Here is a 21,758-nt window from a genome sequence, read left to right as displayed (position 1 = left end):
GGATGGGCCCCCTTCAGCTCTGGGCCCCCTATCAGCTGCACCCATTGCACCCTTGCCTACCGTGGCCCATAACCATTGGCATTGGGGGTAGATAGATTGTCAGTGTCTAGGTTAACACTATATGGTCAACATAGACAGTCAATAAGTCGACACCAATTTGTCAGCATGCACAAGGTCTACATGTCATTGGTCGACACATGAGGTCACAAGGTCATGAATTAAAAAATATAGATATTTTTAACTTTTTTATACTTTACTATCCATGTGGATGGGAATGGTAAAGTGCCTTGAAGGATGGCGAGCGAAGCGAGTCATACAAGGGACGCAGTACTAATATGGGGTCCATGTGAGAAAATTTACATATTGACACCCCCCCCCCAAAAAAAAAACATGAAAAACTCATGTCGACCTTTTCATGTATTGACTTTTTTGTCTATTTCGACCATTTGGTGAAGTGGTTTTAATGGGTCAGTAATCCGGACATGAGGTGATCTAAAGGCTGCAGGCCCTCTGTTACTATCCAGTGTAACCAATGGATATAGCAATGTACCTGTATAGCAGGGGTGGGGAACATTTTTTTTTGTGTGCCAAGGGCCGTTTGTATGGGGAAAAAAATCCTTTGGGGGGCCATATGTATAAATTTCTCTTACAAATTGTCCTGCTGCAGCCGTCCCACACTCCAGCGGCTGCCACTGAATAGGACTGACAGTCTCCGGCTACTGTTGATTAAGAGAAATCTCAGGAGAACTACCGACCTCTCACAAGAAGTCCCCTGTACTTGACTACCGGCAAAGCCGCCGGGTGGGTGGGCGGGCCACTTAGACCGACTATGGGGGCGGCATACGGCCCCCGGGCCTGAGGTTCCCCGCCCCTGCTGTATAGGGAGGCTGAGACCTGGGCATTGAGGACAGCCTGCTCTGGAGGAACTAAAAGATGACATCACAGACCAAAGGAAAATATTTTGAGCCGAGAGAGAAGGAAGAGATGCAGCCATAGAAATGTAGGAGTGGCCATTTTGGGGACTGTACCCAAGAAGTCTATGGAAAACTGGACAGCACAACCACTTCTGCTAAGCTTGCCAGTGGAGGGACTGATCACTGTGGGAACAGTGGACACCCTCATCATAGAGAGACTGTAAGAGATTAGAAGTACCGCACATCCCTTATACAGTACTGCTAGCCTCACAGGGAAAGCTTTACAGGATGGAACACAGAGACTTGCCAAGCGCACAGGGGAGGCTGCCTGTCTTGCTGAGAAAGCTGCCATGCTAAAAGAAAGAGCTGTCCAACTACTGGAGATAGCTACAGGGGCGTTCTAAGAGGGGATGATGCACGTGTGCAGCCTCCTCCGGCCGGGACCCCTCCTCTCCGCCAAGAGCAGCGCAGTGTCTGAGCACTAGAGCATTCACACTCCCCTGTGCATGCGCAGATCGCCAGAAAAATTGCGCAGTGGACATTTTTGCGGCGATTTTCACATTGCTACTGCTGCCGTCAGCAGCACAGCATTGTGGAGCCTGGAACCACCGCCACTGAGCATGTGCAGATCTCCAGTTGCGGTGGATATTTTCCGTTGATTTCCACAGGGCTGCTGCCACCGACACTGGAGAGTAAGTATTTAAAAAATGGGTGCAGAATGTGCATTGTGGGCCCCCAGGGTCTCAGGGGCCAGTGTGAACCCATTATAAATATGGACCTGGAGAGCTACCAGACTAATAGAACGGGTATCCGAACTTTAGGCGCAGATAATAGGTTGACCACTATTGGTCAACATGCATTGGGTCGACATGATAACAGTTGACACAGCCTATGGTCAACATGGGTTTTTCACTTGTTTTGCTACTTTCTTGCACTTTATTATCCATGGGGACTCCAATTGGGAAAAGTAAAGTGTGCCGAGTGCAGCGTTGGCGGAGCAAGGGGACGTGGTGCAGTAATTGGGGTCCATGTTCTACACTCCAAAACTAAAAAAAAAAAACTACGTGTCAACCTTTTTATGTGTTGATCATTTTGACATCAACCTGTTGCTTATGTTGACCTTTTTTCCAAGTCGATCTTGTTGATCTAGAGACGGTCGACCTTTTCACTTGACCTAATGAACCAAACCCAACAGGGGGAGCTGCCAATCCCAAGAAGCTGTTTCTACCTACTAGAGAGCAATGCTAGAGGTTCCATAGAGGATAGAGCCATGCTCAGGAGTCCAGGGGCAGTAGACATGAAACTCAGAAACACAGGCATCGTGCAGGTCAGGCCCAAAGAACCGGACAGTGCCCAGGTCCCTGCCAGAAGTCCAGGGAGTGTCTGCAATCAGTGGAGTTGTCTGCCTATTGTCGTGTTTCCTTTCCATTGTTAAAGGTTCCTGTTGATGCTGCTGCTGTTACTAACACCACCATTCAGAGAGGAGACAGAAGCCTATTACCCAAAGTTCATTGCTCCTTCATTGCACTTTTTTATCCCTATTCTCCTACAAGGGCCACAATCCCAACTGTGAAGCACCACAGAAATCAGCCGGTGCTATGTAAGTAACTGATATAGTTATTATTATTATTATTATTATTAATAATATGGATAACAATAATAATAATAACTATAATATTTATTGGTGCTATATCACCTCCAGTTAGCTAATGATCTGGCACTCCTGCCATTGTACTGATATACAGCCTAGGGATGGCCATTGTTGCCACAGAAAATAGGCACAGCATCTTGAAGGCTGGCTCTTGGAGATGACCCCCGACCCCCCCCCCCCCCCGTTGCGGATTACAAAAGTAACTCCACTGGATGCCTGACCAGGACTTAATGTGGACATTGCTAACTCCAGGGTGAAACCAAAGCCGAGCTGAGGACAGCAAGCTATCTCCACTCCAAAGGGGACCACATCAATTGCTGCATGCAGTTGTGGCAAGTTATCCTGGCAAATGTGAGAGACAAGCCGTCTTCACACTCTCCAATTGAATTCACCTAAGTCCAATAGGAACAGGATCCACCTAAAGAAGGATTAGTGGGGTGCTTTCCCCCATTCAAAGCACAATTTTCAGGATTTTAACCATTTAAGTATCTCTACCATATATTGCAATGTGCACCATTTCTAATGGCTAATTATAGTGTATTTTAACATGTTTATGATTTTTTTTTAGTATATGTCATTATATTAGAGAATAAATTGTTATGAATTTTACTGTGTAGTTCCTTCCTCAAAGCTTCCTCATTGTACTCACCCCCTTCAATCGCCACCTCCTGCTGTGCACTTGATGTTCCGTGCTGGTTCTCGACCCTGCACATATATATCCCATTGTGGGAAGACAACGCCTGGCTGATGGTGATTGTGCTGTTATCCGCAGAGAAAGTCACGTGTTCTTTACTTGGGGTTGTCCAGGTGTAGACAGCAACAGGCGATGCATCCGCCTGACATGTTAAGTTGAACGACTCTCCAGTTCTAATTTTCCTGTCATGCGATGCGATCACTGATGGAGTCACCGGGGGATCTGAGAAATAAATGACATTAAGTAATTTCTGGGAGAAAACTTTGCTGTGGATTAAGATGTAGGAAGAGCCATTGTGTAAAGTAACTAAATCAGGGTTGCCTACCCTACCGGAATGGCCGGGAAGCTTCCAAAAATCGGGTCCCGCTCCTGCCCCCCCGGAAAGATGGGCAACCCTCCCGCATACCGCCGGAACCCCCCCAAATCTCCCTGGCCACAGTGGTAAATTACCGCTATTCGCGGCTTTCCGGGGGAGGAGGTGGGGCTAAAGATGCAAATCATGTCATTTAGCTTGATGGCGTCTACGTCAGGCCAACTCCCCCCCCGAAGTGCTGCTGACAGTCTCTTCTCCGCGCTTCTCCCAGAGCGGAGACTTTGAAAGTAGGCAACCCTGAACTAAATAGGTCAGTAGAGATGGAGCAGAGTCATAATAGAGTCATAAGATGAAAATATACCTAGAAACCTGTTATACACTTATCGGTGAAATGACGCACATGCAGGCATTGATTTGCAGGCAATTCTGAATACAGCCACATAGCTGTATCCCATGTGCTGTATACAAACTAGAAGCTGACAGAATATTATCTGCACTATCTCCGACTTAGCACTAGGCAAATGATCAATGAGCACCATTTCCTGCAGCCACTGTGTAGAGCACGGATGTGGAACCTTCAGCCCTCCAGCTGTTCTAGATTTACACATCCCATCGTGCACAGTTTTGCTATTTTCCCATGCGAAAACTGTTTCAGGGCATGCTGGGATGTGTAATTTCACAACAGCTGGAGGGCTGAAGGTTCCCCATCCCTGGTGTAGGGAAAGGAGCAAACAATGCAGAGAATAGCTCCTACTTCTATAGATAGTAACAGGAGGACACATGGATACAGACACATGGGTACCGGCATATGGAGTAATATATCAATAGCTTGTACCTACAACCTACCAGCCCACTTCACTATTTATCTTTCTACCAAATAGTGGCTTATTTATCATGGGTGCAGGGTGTGTGGAGAACCCATGGGTCCAAACAAGGACTCAGGAATTATGCCAAAATCTCTAGTGCTCATGCAATGTCGCTGACTGTCAGTGAGTTGGGGATGTGCTCTGTCAGTGATGCACTGCTGTCAGTTAGGCAGTGATGCACTGCTGTCGGTTAGGCAGTGATGCGCTGCTGTCGGTTAGGCAGTGATGCGCTGCTGTCAGTTAGGCAGTGATGCGCTGCTGTCAGTTAGGCAGTGATGCGCTTCTGTCATTTAGGCAGTGATGCGCTTCTGTCATTTAGGCAGTGATGCGCTGCTGTCGGTTAGGCAGTGATGCGCTGCTGTCGGTTAGGCAGTGATGCGCTGCTGTCGGTTAGGCAGTGATGCGCTGCTGTCTGTTAGGCAGTGATGCGCTGCTGTCAGTTAGGCAGTGATGCGCTGTTGTCGTATAGGCAGTGATGCGCTTCTGTCATTTAGGCAGTGATGCGCTGCTGTCGGTTAGGCAGTGATGCGCTGCTGTCGGTTAGGCAGTGATGCGCTGCTGTCGGTTAGGCAGTGATGCGCTGCTGTCAGTTAGGCAGTGATGCGCTGCTGTCGTTTAGGCAGTGATGCGCTTCTGTCATTTAGGCAGTGATGCGCTGCTGTCGGATAGGCAGTGATGCGCTGCTGTCGGTTAGGCAGTGATGCGCTGCTGTCGGATAGGCAGTGATGCGCTGCTGTCGGATAGGCAGTGATGCGCTGCTGTCGGTTAGGCAGTGATGCGCTGCTGTCGGTTAGGCAGTGATGCGCTGCTGTCGGATAGGCAGTGATGCGCTGCTGTCGGATAGGCAGTGATGCGCTGCTGTCGGATAGGCTGTGATGCGCTGCTGTCAGTTAGGCAGTGATGCGCTGCTGTCAGTGATGCTTCTTTTCTGTGAGTAATGCCTCTGTGAAGGATGCACGTGTTAAGCAGCCCATACACGCTGCGATGCGGGCTGTGCGTTCTGTGCTTTGAGGTGCGTGCTCCCACGCCACCTCATCGCACAGTACAAAAAGTATGTGCTTGCGCATACTTTTTGTACTTTGTTTTCATCACATTGCATCGCATTGCATGCACAACGCATGCACAGGCAATGCAATGCAATGTGATCCGTGCTTGTTAAGCACGGAACGCACGCCCGTATCAGGGCGTGTATGGGCAGCATTACAGCTGTGGAGTGATACAGCTCTTGCTCTGTGATGGGTTTGGTGACAGTTGGAAGTAATTCAGGTGTATGGTCATTGCACACCTGATCTGTGCATCTAATCATGTTGGTGAGTTTTCTGTCATTATAACACACTTTTATATATAGTCCCCGCCCACAGCCCCCTGATGACCGAACGTGGTGACAAATACAAACACAATACTAGATGGCATTACTGTCTCTGTAAAAATAGCTCCACTGAGCAATAACAGACATCCACGGGAGCAAAGCCACAGGCAAATGCTAGTGAAGCAATAGAAGATATAAAGGGAGGTTATATGGAGTAACAGGGGGAGACATAGGGAGAGGTTACTTGGTAGTAATAGTGACAGAAATATACAGCACAGTGTTATGGTGAATGGTAGATGGAGGAGATATTGGGCCTAATTCTGATTGACTCGCAAGGCTGCAAAATTCGCAGCCTTGCAAGTCCATCAGACACCGCCAACCGCCCGCAGTGCCGGGTGTCAGCTGCCCGCCCCCCGCATGTCCGTCACGGCCTCATTAGCCTGAGAACGCCCAGCATTCTCATGGGAACGCCCATGGAACGCTGGGCGTTCCCATATGCTAATGGGGCTGCCTGGCATCCCCCGCCCTTCTCTGCCCCCCGCTCGACAAGTAGGATGCGTGCACCCGGCGAACCGAAAGTTCGCCGTGGGAGCACGCACCCTGTGTCTGCACATGTGCAGAAACGCTCCTGGGCATGCGCAAACACAAAACATTAGTCGCACGGAGGACCGAATCAATCTGAATAAGGTCCATTATGGTAACCAATAGACAATGGGCGGGATATACCATGCAGCAGCGGTGCATCCCGCCCCCATTGTGCCAATGCTCATTGCAGACATATGTACTGACATATGCGATGAGCAATGCAAAGGCTAGCTCTCCCGATAAGAGCTGCCTTTTGAGATCCCCACCGTGGCCGCGGGGCATGCTGGGAAGGATCCGTGTCAGAACCCTCACACATCAGCGTTGCGAAAGAGAAGCACAAGCGCCTTGAGTCCTGTTGGAGAAAGTGCGCTATATAAATTATACTTACTTCTAAAGCTGTGTACACACGGGGGCGATAGGGGCTGAAATCGCTGGAAATATGGTCGCTGGCGACCATATTGCCAGTGATGGAAGTGTGCCACAGCGTTAAATCGCCGGGTGCGCGCTTCAGTTTTCAGCCCCATTCAAATCGCTGGTCACAGGAGCTTGCTCCTGCGACCAGCTGATTACCTCTGCGGCACCGCTGGCAGTGGTTCCCTTTCATCAGCGACCATCTCTGGTCGCTGATGAAAAGGAGACACTGAGCAATATATTGCTGAGCAATATATCTCCCCCGTGTGTATGGGGCTTATGTGGTTACGCCAGCTCAACGCCCCGTCCGGCCACGTCTCGCATTAAAAAATGCGATAAAAACACAGAAACCGGGGGGTTTCACAGAATCTTTTTTGTACATCCCACCCAAAATCTGGTAATAAATGACACAATAATATATACGTACATTGCACTGTAAGGCGGATAGTTTTTCTCTCTGTCCCTTTGCTGTTTGCTGCCTCGCACTCATACTGATCGGACATGTTCCTTGTCACAGTGAGATCAGCATCCGGCACTGTCCAGGCCTCAGAGCTGCACTGTACTGAAGGAGGTGGGTTCCCGTCACTCTTACATGGAAATGGCATTATCTTTCCCTCTACCAATATGGTAGCATTTGGGCACAAGGCATCGGGGAACTGTGGTGCGTCTAAAAATAAAACAATGATATTACATAGGTACACGCATTGGTAGATATTGTTATTATCCTACAAAAGCAAAAGGCCCATATAAAGGATCCTATTGCGGTTACAGAAGAGGGCGTCCCCGGTTTATACAACAAAATAATAGGGAACATTTGCTGTGCTGTCTAACGCTACTGCGGTTTATGGGCCTTATTCTAGTTCAATCTGACAAAATCCTTCTTAGATGGACAAAACCACGTGCACTGCAGGTGGGGCAGATGTTACTTGTGCAGAGAGAATTAGATTTGGGTGGGGTTTTACTTCAAAGTGAGATCTATACTGCAGTGTAAAAATAAAGCAGCCAGTATTTACCCTGCACAGAAACAAAATAACTCACCCAAATCTAATTCTCTCTGCCCCCCTGCAGTGCACATGGCTTTGCCCATCTAAGAAGGATTTTGTCAGAAAGAGTGAACTAGAATAAGGCCCTATGTCGGTCTCAGCTGCAGGAATGGGTCATAGGGTCGACATACATGACCACTAAAGGTTGACAGAGCTTAGGTCGACACCTGGAATATGTTCCATTGGTTAAGGTCAAGAATGTCGACACAAGCATTAGGTTGACAATGTCGGCACAAGTCGTCTAAAAAAATTAGAAAGACTCATGTTGACTGTCGACCTTCCCATTGTCGACCTAATGCTTGTGTCGACCTTCTGTCGACCTCAGTCGTGTCAAGCTATTTCAGGTGTTGACCTAAGCCCCTCCGACCGAATGTATGTAGCGTCATCCCATAGACCGTGTCCCCTGGAATGGAATGAACAAGCCTGAGTTTGTATGGAAACCCAATGGATGAGACCGGCAAAGTGACCAACATAATGACACAGGTGACAGATGAGACACTTACAGAGAACGGTTATGGCGTCTGTTGCAGTCTGTGATATAGTAGCATTATGTATAATATATACTGTGCAGGTGACGCGAATCTCAGGTTGTCTCCTGATGGCGGTGATATTGTACGTGAGGTCTCCGGTGCACTCCTCCTGCTTGTGCTCTCCGTCCACACTGATGGCTACACAGTATTCATCCGGGTTACTATTGACTCTATTGCAGGTGACAGTCACCGTGCTGTCCAGGTCTACAGTGCTGTCCGACAGCATAAGATCCACTTTAGGAGGCTCTGAAAAATAAGGCACAGAGGACTGAAATGAGCGCAGGACTGAGTAAGAATATGAACTGATTGTACAAGCTTACCAGTATAAAACAGCTTTTACCAACCAGAAATACTGTATAGAGTATTCTCTTCTGGACTGGCAGTGGTTGAACACCTCTAAAGCCCCTTACACACAGTGCAATTCTAGCATGAATTGCTGGGGATATGGTCCCTGAGTGACCATATGCCCATCCGTATGGGGCGACTGTTGCCGGGAGCACGCTCTCGCGACCAGCCTTGCATTGGTCGCTGGTCACCAGCGGCTTCCACCGGCGGCTTCCCGGCTATCAGCTGTTACCCCCTGTGGCTCCCCCAGCAGTGTCTCCTTTTCATCAGCGACCTTCTCTGGTCGCTGATGAAAATGGGACACTGAGCAATATGATTGCTGAGCAATTTGAAGCCAATATTGCAGTCAGGGGGATAGCGCATGGGAATGGCAGCATTTTATGGGTGTCCTCATGAAAACGCTGGGCATTTCCATGGGCAGGCAGGTGGGCCGATGCTTGCCGGGGTGGGCGGGTGACATCACAGGACATCAGCGCTCCACCCCGTAGTTCGGAGCCACACGCAGCAAATGCAGGTCAGTCAAAATGTACTTATTTATCTGAACAGGAGAAAATCATTAGATGTTCGGCGACTGTGGAATGATTTTCCCCCAGTACGCTTTATGCTAAACATCCATCTGCAATGCAGTGGGGATATTCGCGTGGCAGGGGGCGGGCATTTGCTCTCCTGGTGGGCGGCGTTAGAGGGCTCGCTAAGCAGCAAATGTACGCTGCTTAGAGAGTCAACATGGAAACTAGAAACAAAAAATAATAATAACAATGGATTTAAAAATATTTATTTTTTTCAATAGCGATCTGCTGCTATTTTTATCCATAGATAGTTGTTAATGAAACCTCCCATGTATGAGGAAATCTTAACTCGCAGTATCCGGTGGTAATGATCACCAGGGCAGTAGAGAGCCTGTCTGGGCCCAGATCATTTCCAGTGGGCGTGGTCTAATCATGAGAGGCGTGGCATTGCGATAGCATTTTAAGCACCTTACCAGCCACGCTGCAGCCCAGGACACAGCAGCATGTGCTGGGTAGAGAACAGCTGCTGCATCTGCCCCTTTGACAGACCTGAGCCCGGGTAATTAGTTCCCCTCCTCCCTTCTCTCAGCACCACTGGTTATCATCACCAGTGAGAGCTCGGTAATTATTGGACCAAATGTTCAACTTCAATTATCAGAGCGTTTACCTCACCAAAAAATATCTGCCCATATTTTCTGTGATATTTTTGGATTTTCTTATTATCCTTTGTAAAGCCTTGGTGCCCTGTTATTGCATGTGGTACTTGGACCTGATATTTACTAAATACACCCTGCAAGTGCATTCATTGCTTTTGCTGTTTCGCTGTTTTCAGTAGTGTAGCACAACCGAGTTTGCTGCGCTATATAAATAAACAGTTAATAAATGATACAGGTATACACGGTGCAGCCATTGTGTGGTCTGGATGAACAGTCAGAAGATGCAGACAGACTGGGAATAAATGACATAACTGAACCAAGCCTTACCATAAATATAGACATCCTTAGTGACGTTCCTGGATAAATCAAATAACTGAGATATGCAAGTGACTTTGTTCTGACCAAGAATATATGAAGAGTTATCCAATGTGACGGAACCAGTTGCAGAGTCAGTTTCCATAAAGGTGACCAGATCCAGGAGGTTTCCCCCGATGGACATCTGTAAAGTGATGTTTTCGAGGGGGAATACATTGTCCACCCGACATTCAACTGTAGCTGAGGTTCCATGTTCTATCCACTCATTCACATGTATACTGGGATCTTCTGGCAGGGCTGGAAGGAAAACAAATGACTACAGGTAAATGCTGATGGTCATGATATTTTTTAGAACAACTGTTTTGTGGAGAGAGTGACTGGGGGCATGGACAACAAATGACACCCACAGTTGTTCAAAATGGTGGGCTTGCCCCCACGAAGCCATGCCCCCTGACATAAGACCACGCCCCCTTTCCAGGTGCATGCTGGGGACCTGATTTCTGCTATGAAACCAATAACACCTTGGAGAGAGACAAAATGGAGAGGTTGCCCTCAGCTTCATTCATTGCTTTGGGCAACTTCTCCATCTTTCCATAAGGCTTGCTACATCTCCCCCAGAATATGAAAATGAGGCTCTGATACCGGTTTATACGGTACAGTAGTATCATGACATATATTTATTGATTCCAAGATGTTTTGTCACTTATCATTTACTGACTGTCCTCCAGACCTAGAAGATAATAATACTAGATATATCAGGGCTTAAAATGGTCCTGTAGAGGCGTTGGAACTCATTTCCTTCTTCCACCCAATTCATCCTGAAGAGTTTAACAACAAATAAAGCCCATATTAACAACCCCTCCCCCCTCCCCCACCCTGTTGCGCTACTTTTCTGTTACAATACTATGCAGGGCCAAGGTGGAGGTTGAACCATTACAGGTGGTGGAACTTTAACCCCTGTAGATAATAACAATATATATATAATTATAATAACAATATAGATATAAATAATCATGATCTAGCTCACCAAAGGTCCTCCCAGTGATGCTGGATGAGTACACTGTGGTGTTGGGGACATTCCCGAGTTCTAGGGAGGCCTGACAGGCGAAGTCTTGCATGTTGTCACTACGACTAGCGGTGAAGTTATATATTGCTGTGGCAGTTTTGAGACCCTTTGTGAGATCTCCATCATAGGCCTGGCTGTAGATCTCCGTTCCTCCTCTGGTCACAGATATAGTAAGAACCTGGACAGGAGCCACATCAAGAGCCGTGCAGAAGATACTGTGAGCTGTCCCCTCCTCTAGCTCCCTCCGCATTTCTATTGTCACATGACTGGGCAGAGCTGGAACAACAGATTAAGAGATGGATGGATGGTACTTTATAGGAGTCATTCTCTTTTCTGGGCTTTTTTATGAGGGGGATTTAAATGTAATGCACACGTTGCGAAGAACATACCGTAAGCCATGATTGTGAAACTGGATATTGTTTCATTCTTGTCTGTATGGATGCAGGCTACTTCGGATCTCTCCCAGTCATCAACTAGGATTAGATATGACACCCAGTTTGGCCCATTTATTTTCTCACTCTTGTATAATCTGGTTTTTATTGACGTCCCGTTACAGGTAAAAGAGCAGTTTACCCTAACGTGCTCTCCAAAAGGTACATACACTATAGGGGCTTCAGTCTCAAATTTCACCTCACACGGATCCTGGAAGCTCCCTGCAAAACAAGAAGGAAAAGGGTTTATTTTGTTTTTTTACATGGACTGGAAAAACTCATTAAAAAACTAAATAAACATTTCTGGGGATGGGGAGGGGGAAGGGGATGCATAGCCAATGAGGAGAGGCCATGAACGGAGGCAATAGACTAAAGTGTATGCTTGCAACAGCAAGCAGACTATCAGGTAAATGGGGGAGTTAGAACTAGCAGCAATAAATGAGCAATATGATATTACAGGTATTACTGAGACATGGCGGGATGATACTCAGGACTGGGCAGTCAGCTTGGAGGGTGACACTCTTTTCAGGAGGGATATGGTAAAAAATAGTAGAGGAGGAGTATGTAAAGCCAGTGTTAAAACCAAGTATACAGGAAGTCATTTACAAGGGTGTTGGTGATAATATAGAGGCATTATGGTTGGAAATATCCAGTTAGGGCAAAGGTTCAGAAAAATTGCTGATACAGTGCACCCGAAAAGTATTCACAGCGATTTTTTAGATTATTTTTAATAAATTTGCAAAACACTCCCGAAAACTTTTCACTTGGTCATTATGGGTTATCGTGTGTAGCATCTTGAGAGAGAAAAAATTATTGTATTCCTTTTTGTAATGAGGCTGTAACATAACAAGATGTGGATAAAGTGAAGTGCTGTGAATACTTTCTGAATGCACTGTAGCTACATGCTATAAACCGTTCAACTTCTACAGATGGAGCCCCTGTCATCTATGCCTGGCGCCTGCCAGAACACCTCCTCTGGCAAGCGCCGTCGAACAGGGACTCCATTAAACTGGGACGTGCATGTGTCGCATGCGCACATGCATCCCAGTCTCTCGGCGGCTGGGCAGCAGGTCCCTGCCCGTGTCCGCTTTCTGGCGACGGGCAGGGCTAGGTGGGTGGGTCGGGTGGCGATGGGGACCGGCAGGGAGCTCCGTTGCCACAAGGCGCGTGAGCATCTCGTGCTTGCGTGCCCCCTGGTGGGAGCTGGCGGCTGGTGGGGGCTGGCTTGGATGAAGCTGACTACATCTGTCCTTCAAACTGACAAAGCTGCACATCTTGGTCAGGTTTTTTAATTAAGTTTTTTTTTTTTATTATTATCCAGACATTGATTGGAGTAATAAGACTTGTGGTACAATTAGGGGCAACAGATTTCTGAGCACACTAAAAGACCATTACTTGTCCCAAATAGTAAAGGAATCAACTAGAAGCAGGACTATATTAGAGCCAGTAGTAACAAAAAAATGTAGAGATAATATCAAATACTCAAGTAAGGGAGCCCAGTGATCATATTGATTTCCAGAAACAATAGTATAAGGGATCAAATAGGATTTTACATTTTAGAAATGCAAATTTTAATATTCAGCATTTAAAGTGCATAGACTGAGATTATATTTTTGATGGAAAAAACACAGAAGAAAAGAAGCCTTAAAAATGTTGTTGGAAACATACACACAAAAGTTCATTCCTATGGGTAACGAAAGTATAAGGATTGAGTTTAAACTAGGGTGGCTAAATAAAAAGGTAAGGGACGAAATGGAAAGGAAGAAGCGTTCATTTTAATGATTTAAGTCTGACGGGAAGAAGGGGTCCTTCCGTATCTACAAGGAATGGTATAAAGAATGCAAAAAGATTGGCTGAATTAGAAATGAAGAGAATATAAATAAAAATGGAAATGCTAATGTATCGTTATTTAGTTAGTGACAGAAGAAGTCCAAAGACAACTAAATAAAAATTAAGATAAATAAAGCTTCAGGTGATATACACCCAAGGGTTCTTATGGAGCTTAACTCAGAAATAGCTAGACCACTATACAGTATCGGTACTTCATTTTCACAGATTCAATGTCATCATGCTCAGTACCAATGGACTGGTGCAGTGGTTCCCAAACTGTGTGCCTAGGCACCCTGGGGTGCCTCAGGACACTTGCAGGGGTGCCTTGTGTTGGTGGACCAGGATCAATTCATATTATTAATGGTCAATGTAACAGGCAAAACCAGTGCTTGTGGCTGCCAATCATAATATATGTGGACAAACAGGAGCAAATCCTGTCCCTCACCACATAACTGTGACATATAAACACAATGCACTTAATTTAATATTTTTTTTTTCCTGAATTTCTCGATAAGAAGCATTTGGCCTAGGGGTGCCTTGAAAATATTTTGATGCTGTAGGGTGCCGCGATTCAAAAAAGTTTGGGAACCACTGGATTGGTGGATATCAGATGTGGTGCCATTATTTAAAAAGAGAAGTAAATCACAACCAGGGAACTACAGATGGAGCCGCTCTCATTCAGCTGGAAGATGGTGATAGAATAACCAGCCGCCAGCCTCCACAAGGCCCCGCTATCCAACTGAAGGGGGCGCGCATGAGACGCTTGCGCGTCCCATTCTGACGGAGCTCTCCACCGCCTTCCCCACCACTCCCCACCGCCTCCCCGTACCCCCCTAACCCTGCCCGTCTCCATGAAGCGTAGACGGGCAGGGATTCCGCCGGTCACCGCCGAATGCAGAGGACGCGCATTGGATGAAGCACCTCTCCGCCAGCGTATGCGAATGCAGGGAATCTGGCATTTCTCAGCACTGTATGGGAGGCGCTCCGTCTACAGACCTTTAAGCCTGACATCAATAGTGGGGAAACTACTGGAGGGGATATTAAGGGATAGCTTTCGGGATTACTTGGTGTGCAATAGGATTATTAGTGGGAATCGGCATGGTTTTTTGGGGATAGTTCATGTCAAACTAATCTAACTAGCTTCTATGATGAAGATATTAGGAACTTGGACCATGGCAGAGCAGTAGATGTGGTATACTTAGATTTTGCATAGGCCTTTGATAATGTGCCACACATGAGGCTGGGCTACAAAATAAGGACGCTGGGTCTAGAAAACCACATGTGTACGTGGATCAAAAACTGGTTGGTGAATAGTGAACAGAGAGTTGTGGTACATGTTGCAGTTTCACATTAGTCAAAAGGTTCTGTGCTGGGGCCACTTCTTTTTAATATATTTATTAATGACCTTGGTGATGGCTCAGTGAGTAAAGTGTCAATTTTTGGAGATGACACTAAACTATGTAAGGTAATGAAATCAGAGCAGGATGGAGTTTCTCTACTGTGGACTGTGAAGCTTTGGGCGGCCAAATAGAAGACAAGGTTTAACATAGATAAATGTAAGGTAATACATGTAGGGACCATAAACAAGTCTGCAATCTACAAATGAAATTGGGTACCAATGGATTGGTGGATAGCAGATTTGGTGCCATTGTTTAAAAAGGGAAGTAAATCACAACCAGGGAATTATAGACCTTTAAGCCTGATAGGGGAACCTTTAATGGAGAAGAATTTGGGGGCGCTCACTGACAGTACACAGCAAAAGTGCTCAATGTCAAGCAGCAGCTGCAAGGGCCAATAAATTATTATCATGTATACAATGCAAGGGAAAACCGTGTAATCGGGCCACTATATAAATCGTTGGTACAGTATGTCCTCATCTTTAATATAGGGGGTATTTCAGACCTGCTCGCTAGGCTGCATATATACCCTGCCACCCACTGAGTGGTGGGCACTGACGTTATCTGTCCACCCCAAACAGACAGGGGCATGACTCCAATCAGCTGGGCCCACCCAGTGTTTCTATGGGCGCGCCCACCGTTTTTGTAGTCACACACCCATCGGAACGACCCCTGTCTGTCACTCAGGCAGTGAGTGTCCCGGCAAATGAAATACTGTATTCACAAAGGTGTTTTCTATAGCAGTTTGCACATGAGCATAATCACCCATGCGAGGGCCCTCACCATCGGGGACGGGGAGGAATTCGCACCTGTGCAGGTCTGAATCGGCGCCATAATGTACAGTTCTGGGCACCACTACATGAAAAAGAAATCTTGGAACTAGAAAGAGATCAGAGAAGGACACCGACATTGTTTAAGGTTGTTGAAGGTTACGGAGTCATTGGGTTATGAGGAAAGACTAGCCAGGTTAGGCAAGTTTACATTAGAAAAGAGGCGTCTAAGATAAGCTATGATCACTATATACAAATATGTTAGCGGTCAATATAGAGAACGTTCAGGGGACCTTCTTACCCCAAGCAATGTAAACAGGACACACGGTCACATCCTAAGGTTAGAGGAGAGGAAGTTTCACACCAAACAAAGGAAGGGATTCTTTACAGTAAGGGCAGTTACTATAAGGAATACTCTGCCAAGGAAGGATGTGATGGCAGACTCCATTGATATGTTTAAGAAAGGATTAGACACATTTTTAGCGGAGAAGAGTATCCATGGTTACAACCATTAATTAAAATGTATAGTAGCGGACCCAGAGAGAAATAGGACTGCCTTCTGGGGTCATGAGGGATTTCTGGAATGAGACAGATTGGTGGCTGCTTCATCAGGGTCATTTACAAATATAAGATAGGGACCACAGGAGATCTAATATTGGCTGAACTTGAGGGACCGCTGTCTTTTCAGCCTCATCATCTATATAACATGCCCACAACATGACCTGGTAATAATAAGCAATAATATGCACTCAGCTGCATTCCAATACAATATGTTTCCAAGCAAGGAAAATTCTGCCAATGTGGTATGCGGAACACACTTAGGGGTAGATTTATTAAGCTTGGTGAAGTGATAAACTGTCTGGTTTTTATCACCAGCCAATCAGCTGATTCCTGTGAAGCTACAGGCTTCGTTTGAAAAATGACAGGTAGGAGTTCATTGGTCGGTGATAAAAAACCAGACAGTTTATCACTTCACTGAGCTTAATAAATCTACCCCTTAGTGGCAGTGCTAGATTAAGGCATTAGGGGGCCTGGGGTTCTTAAGACTTAGAGGGCACCAACATTTGGGACACAGGGATGGAGACATCATGTAACAATGACTACAAAAGTATTGGAAGAACAGAGCAAATAAATTGATTACTCATTTTACAACAGATTCTCACCTGTTCCTAGGTGAGGTGACAACATCTTATTAAGGAGTAGCTCTCCGGGCAGTGACTTCCTCTGTTAGGGACCAGGTGGGCTTCCAGTATGGATGACCAGGACATCAGGCTTTTGAATGGCCAAATAAAAGGAATATACAAAGTCCTACCTCATCTACTGAGAACAGAAACCCCCTATCTCAGGGAAAGACCAGAGAGCAGAGATCGACCATGTGACCTCCTTGCAGGCCCCCAAAATGACAATATTCTGCTATGGGGTGAGCTCAGTGGAGTAGATCTTACTCTGACTGTATGGGGCCTACTTTATTAATAATGGTTTGAATTAATGACCAGACAGTACCTGTACCTGTCCCTGTACTGTAATGTCCAAGGGTGGCATAGACAGATGTTCTCCTCCTGTCCTTAGAAGGAATGGTCATCTGAGGGGAGGTAGATCATTAGGTCCCCAGCATGTTGGCTGACAGTCATTATTTATTTATTTATTTGCAGTTTCTTATATAGCGCAGCAGATTCCGTTGCGCTTTACAATAAGGTCTACATGCATTTAGGTTGACATACGTTAAGGTCGACGTGCAGGAAGGTCGACATGATGGTAGGTCAACATGGGTTAGGTCGACAGGGTCATTAGGTCGACACAAGCTTTAGGTCGACATGGGGGTAGGTCAACAGTCAAAAGGTCGACATGGGGTTTTTCACATTTTTTTGTCCTGAATTTCGACACAGTCAACATGGACACTGAAGCATAGCACCACGTCCCCTCGCATGGCTCGCTGCACTTGCTATACTTCGGGCACGGTGCCTCACTGCGCTCGGCACACTATTTTATTCTCCCACCACGCCCTAGTGGATGGTAGGGCATGAAATACCACCTGTCGGCACATGTCGGCTTAATTTTTTTTAAAAAAACCCATGTCGATCTTTTGACTGTCGACATATCCCCATGTCGACCTAATGACCCTGTTGACCTGACCCATGCCGACACGCTGGTGACCCAATGACGGTTTCCCATCTAAGGATAAGTACCGTTATTTAGATTATACTTTTCAATTTCCTAAGAACGACTGTTATAGAAAATATTCCTATCGCTTCATTGTGCTGGGAACCTTTTGGAGAGAGAGGGAATGTTCTTGTGATTCTAGGTACAAATATTCAATTGTCCAGGAGACTGGCCAAACGGTGGGTCTAATTCATGTTGGTATGCAAATATGCAGCCGCATTTTTCTAGGTTACGGAACTGCTGATCATCGCACGTGAAGTTACTGCTCAGGCGCTGACTGAATCCAAAGTCCTCCGCAATTGCGTACTCACAAGCAGCAGTGATGCAATAACAACGGTTGCCTATGACTACGGCCGCAGCGGTAACATCGCTTGTGCCATGTTTCTCTATGTACATGCATCTGAAGGCAGATATACAACTTCAAAATAGGTCGTCTGATTATTGATTGACTGCGAATCGTAGCAAGCAAAGTCTTTCAGCGATCCTGCAAAGTGTACTGACTGGCGGTTGGTTTTTGAAATTGGGAGGATTGAAGAGAATACACACTGAACAATTAAGTCATGATCAAAAAAAGCATCCTGATATACCAGGGGCTCTTTAAGAGAGGAGGAGGAGACCCGTGTGCAGACTCGGATAATTCGGGCCCCCTCCTCAATAGCACAATAGAGTCTGAGCACTCCAGCTCTCAGACTCTACTACACATGTACAGACCTCCCAAAAAATTTTGCACCTGCCATTTTTGGGGGGATTCTGGCCGCAAGACCACTGCCTTCATCGCAGGACTCCGGCAGGGCAAGTATTAAAAAAAAATGGGTGCAGTGTGTGTGTGATGTGGGCCCCCCTTGGAGTCAGGAGCCCATGTTCACCGAGCACATTGCACCCATTTTAAATACACCACTGTATTTCTTATTTTTTCAGCCATTAGGACAAAGTTTAATCAGATTGATATAGGAATTGTGGACCTGAATCAGTAGGCCGCGCTATTGTGCTGGTTACTTTCACATACCCTCCAACTGTACCTTTTTGGCAGGTACAGTACCGTTTTTTTATGGCCTGTACCTTTTTTGGATCTCCAACTGACCATTGTATGGTATAGGAAAGGGGACGTGGACACGCCCCTTTACCTGTGGCCACACCCCTTTCTGAATTTACAGTATTAAAAGCCTTTACAGTATTAACAGTCAGCATACTGTACATCACATCACCCCTAAAATGTTTTGCAAGGCTTAAAAATTGCAAACTTGAATCCTGCATAAATTATGGCCGTGGCCCGTGTATCCTAATATTTGGGAAAGTAACCAGCCACCGGCTCCGTTACACAGTGGTACCATCCATCACAATGTGCCATCTGCACCGGAGTGTGTCAGGTTCTGTGCACTCAGTGTTTGTCCTACTCCCCGTGGATACTCCACAACACAAAGATCTGCAGGCCAGGCAAACAATGCTCTGTGGTGGAAGGTGCCAAATATCTGATGAGAAAGAAAACAAACCACTCGCTTCAAACTAGAATTCCTTTGAAGGCCGTTGGATCTGGCTGAACACACAGTTCCGGAGGAAAAAAGTTGTCACCCAACAGCTGTTTTCACATAATTTAAGTGAAACTTAATAAATGGTTACAAGAAAAACGTGCATAAGTGCATAAGCAGAGGAATATCCTGGTCATCTCTCTCTTCGGGGCTGTGCAAGGTCCCAGAGGCCTTTGCATACATTGCATTGGCCACATATAACATCTTCCCCTCACAGGACTCAGGCACAACACAGTTGCACCTCCCACTTTTAAAGTCAGGACTCAGGAGCAAGCAGGCACCTCCTAAAAAACACCATAGAAATGAATCTATGGCAAAATATACAAGAGCAGGCTAAAAGGGGAGCCCTCACTCATGCAAGTGTCTCACTCACACATGTGTCACCATGTAAGCAGTTAGTTTAAGGCAGGCATGTCCAAACTGTGGCCTTCCATTTGTTGTGAAACTACACATCCCAGCATGCTTTGCCATAGTTTTAGCATTCCTTTAAAGCAAAACTGTGGCAAAGCATGATGGGACTTGTAGATCAGAACAAATCTCAGCATCTGCAGAATTTGTATATTTGTGAGTGTTCTCCCCCTACAGGTAGAATGGTCATATGGGGCATTGATAGAATGCCACCATTCAGTATGTTGGCATGGTCTGAATGTTGTACACTTGCAATGCCGCAATGCCATCAGGCCTGATTTATAGGTGGATGCAAATCCTATTGCGACCTTCAATAAAGTACACTGCGGTAGTGTACGGAATTGAAGGTCGCAATGTGATTTGCATCCACCTATAAATCAGGCCTGATGGCATTGCGGCATTGCAAGTGTACCACATTCAGACCATGCCAACATACTGAATGGTGGCATTCTGTCAATGCCCCATCTGACCATTCTACCTGTAGGGGGAGAACGCTCACACCAGTGACTGGGATACACTACACCTGTATCCAACGTATATTATTGTTATTATCCTTTATTTATATGGTGCCACAAGGGTTCCGCAGCGCCCAGTCACAGAGTACACATAATCAAAACAGGAAAAAAGTGACTTACAGTTGAAGCTAATACAGAACAAATACAGGGTAAATGATTATAGGAACATCAGACGATTACTGCACCATAAGTATCCAGGTGGCAGCAAACAGCGGGCTTTGGTGAAGTTGAAGACTTACATTCTAAAGAGGAGAGGCAGACAGACAGGGGTGACACAGGAGGGGGAGTAGACAGGGCGAGGAACAGAAAGTTAGCAGGACAGTTTGCTGGGTTTGGTGAAGAAGTGGGTCTTAAGATCCCGTTTGAAGTTCTGTATAGAAGTGGAGAGTCTGAGGGGGAGAGGTAGAGAATTCCAGAGTAAGGGAGCAGCACCTGAAAAACCTTGGAGGTAGGAGTCGGAGGAGGTAATAAGTCGGCAGAAGAGCCGACGGGTGTTAGAGTGAAGGGGACGAGTGGGATTGTAAAGGGATATAAGGTCAGAGATGTAAATGGGAGAGCAGTGGGTGAGGGCTTTGTAAGTGAGTGTGAGAAGTTTAACTTGATTTCTGAAAGGGAAGGGAAGCCAGTGAAGGGCTTGTAGAAGAGGAGAGGTGGAGGTAGTGCGTTTGTTGAGGAAGATGAGCCAGGCTGCAGCATTGAGGATATATTGGAGTGGAGACAGGCATTTGTCAGGGTTACCTGTTAGGAGGAGATTGCAGTAGTCCAGCCTGTATATGATCAGTGAGTGGATAATGGTCTTAGTGGCATCTTGGGTGGGAAAAGGTCTAATTCTGGAAATATTTTTGAGATGAAAATGGCAGGTTTGTGAGAGGTGCTGAATATGTGGTTTGAAGGAGAGAGAGGAGTCAAGGATTACTCCAAGACAGTGTACTTGGGGGCTAGAGGTGATAGTCGTGCCATCAATAGATAATGAGATTGTGGGATTTGGGGTTGTGTGGGAGGGTGGTGAAGATGATCATCTCAGTCTTGGACATGTTAAATTTGAGAAAGCGCTGGGACATCCAGGAAGAGATAGCAGAGAGACAGTTGGTGATACAAGTGAGTAGAGCGTAAGATTTGAGATGATATTGGAAGTCAACAGAACTAATGAGCTCAAGAGGATGTATAGAGAGAGAAAAAGAGAGGACCAAGAACAGAACCTTGTGGGACACCAACGGTTAGTGGAAGTGGGGAGGAGGTAGTGTCATGAGAGGAGAAGGAACAATTAGAGAGGTAGGAGCACAGCCAGGAGAGAGCAGTATCACGCAGACCAAGGGAGTGAAGGATTTGGAGAAGGAGAGGGTGATCCACAGTGTCAAAAGCAGCAGTGAGGTCAAGAAGAATAAGCAGAGAGTAGAGGCCCTTAGATTTGGCAGCATGAAGATCATTGCAGACTTTTGTGAGTGCAGTTTTATTGGAGTGGAGAGAACAGAATCCAGATTGGAATGGGTCAAGCAGAGAGTGGGAGGAGATTG

The 21,758-nt window shown here is 46.2% G+C and overlaps 1 protein-coding gene across 1 annotated transcript in view; it reads right to left on the bottom strand.

The window, feature by feature from the left end:
• Positions 1-21,758, bottom strand: part of LOC146075651 (intercellular adhesion molecule 1-like) — a 38,764-nt gene that overhangs the window by 5,063 nt on the left and 11,943 nt on the right. The window contains exons 2-7 of the mRNA XM_083185081.1: positions 11,597-11,860; positions 11,169-11,483; positions 10,154-10,438; positions 8,290-8,562; positions 7,171-7,410; positions 3,215-3,481 (exon numbers count right to left, since the gene is read on the bottom strand). Of these exons, the coding sequence (XP_083041207.1) occupies positions 3,215-3,481; positions 7,171-7,410; positions 8,290-8,562; positions 10,154-10,438; positions 11,169-11,483; positions 11,597-11,860 (1,644 nt within the window). The remainder of the gene's footprint in view (positions 1-3,214; positions 3,482-7,170; positions 7,411-8,289; positions 8,563-10,153; positions 10,439-11,168; positions 11,484-11,596; positions 11,861-21,758) is intronic.

Source organism: Crinia signifera, chromosome 4, assembly GCF_055691185.1.
Source record: "Crinia signifera chromosome 4, ASM5569118v1, whole genome shotgun sequence".
Classification (NCBI taxonomy): domain Eukaryota; kingdom Metazoa; phylum Chordata; class Amphibia; order Anura; family Myobatrachidae; genus Crinia; species Crinia signifera.
Note: the sequence above shows the minus strand (reverse complement) of the source record. Positions and strands in the feature narration are given on the sequence as shown.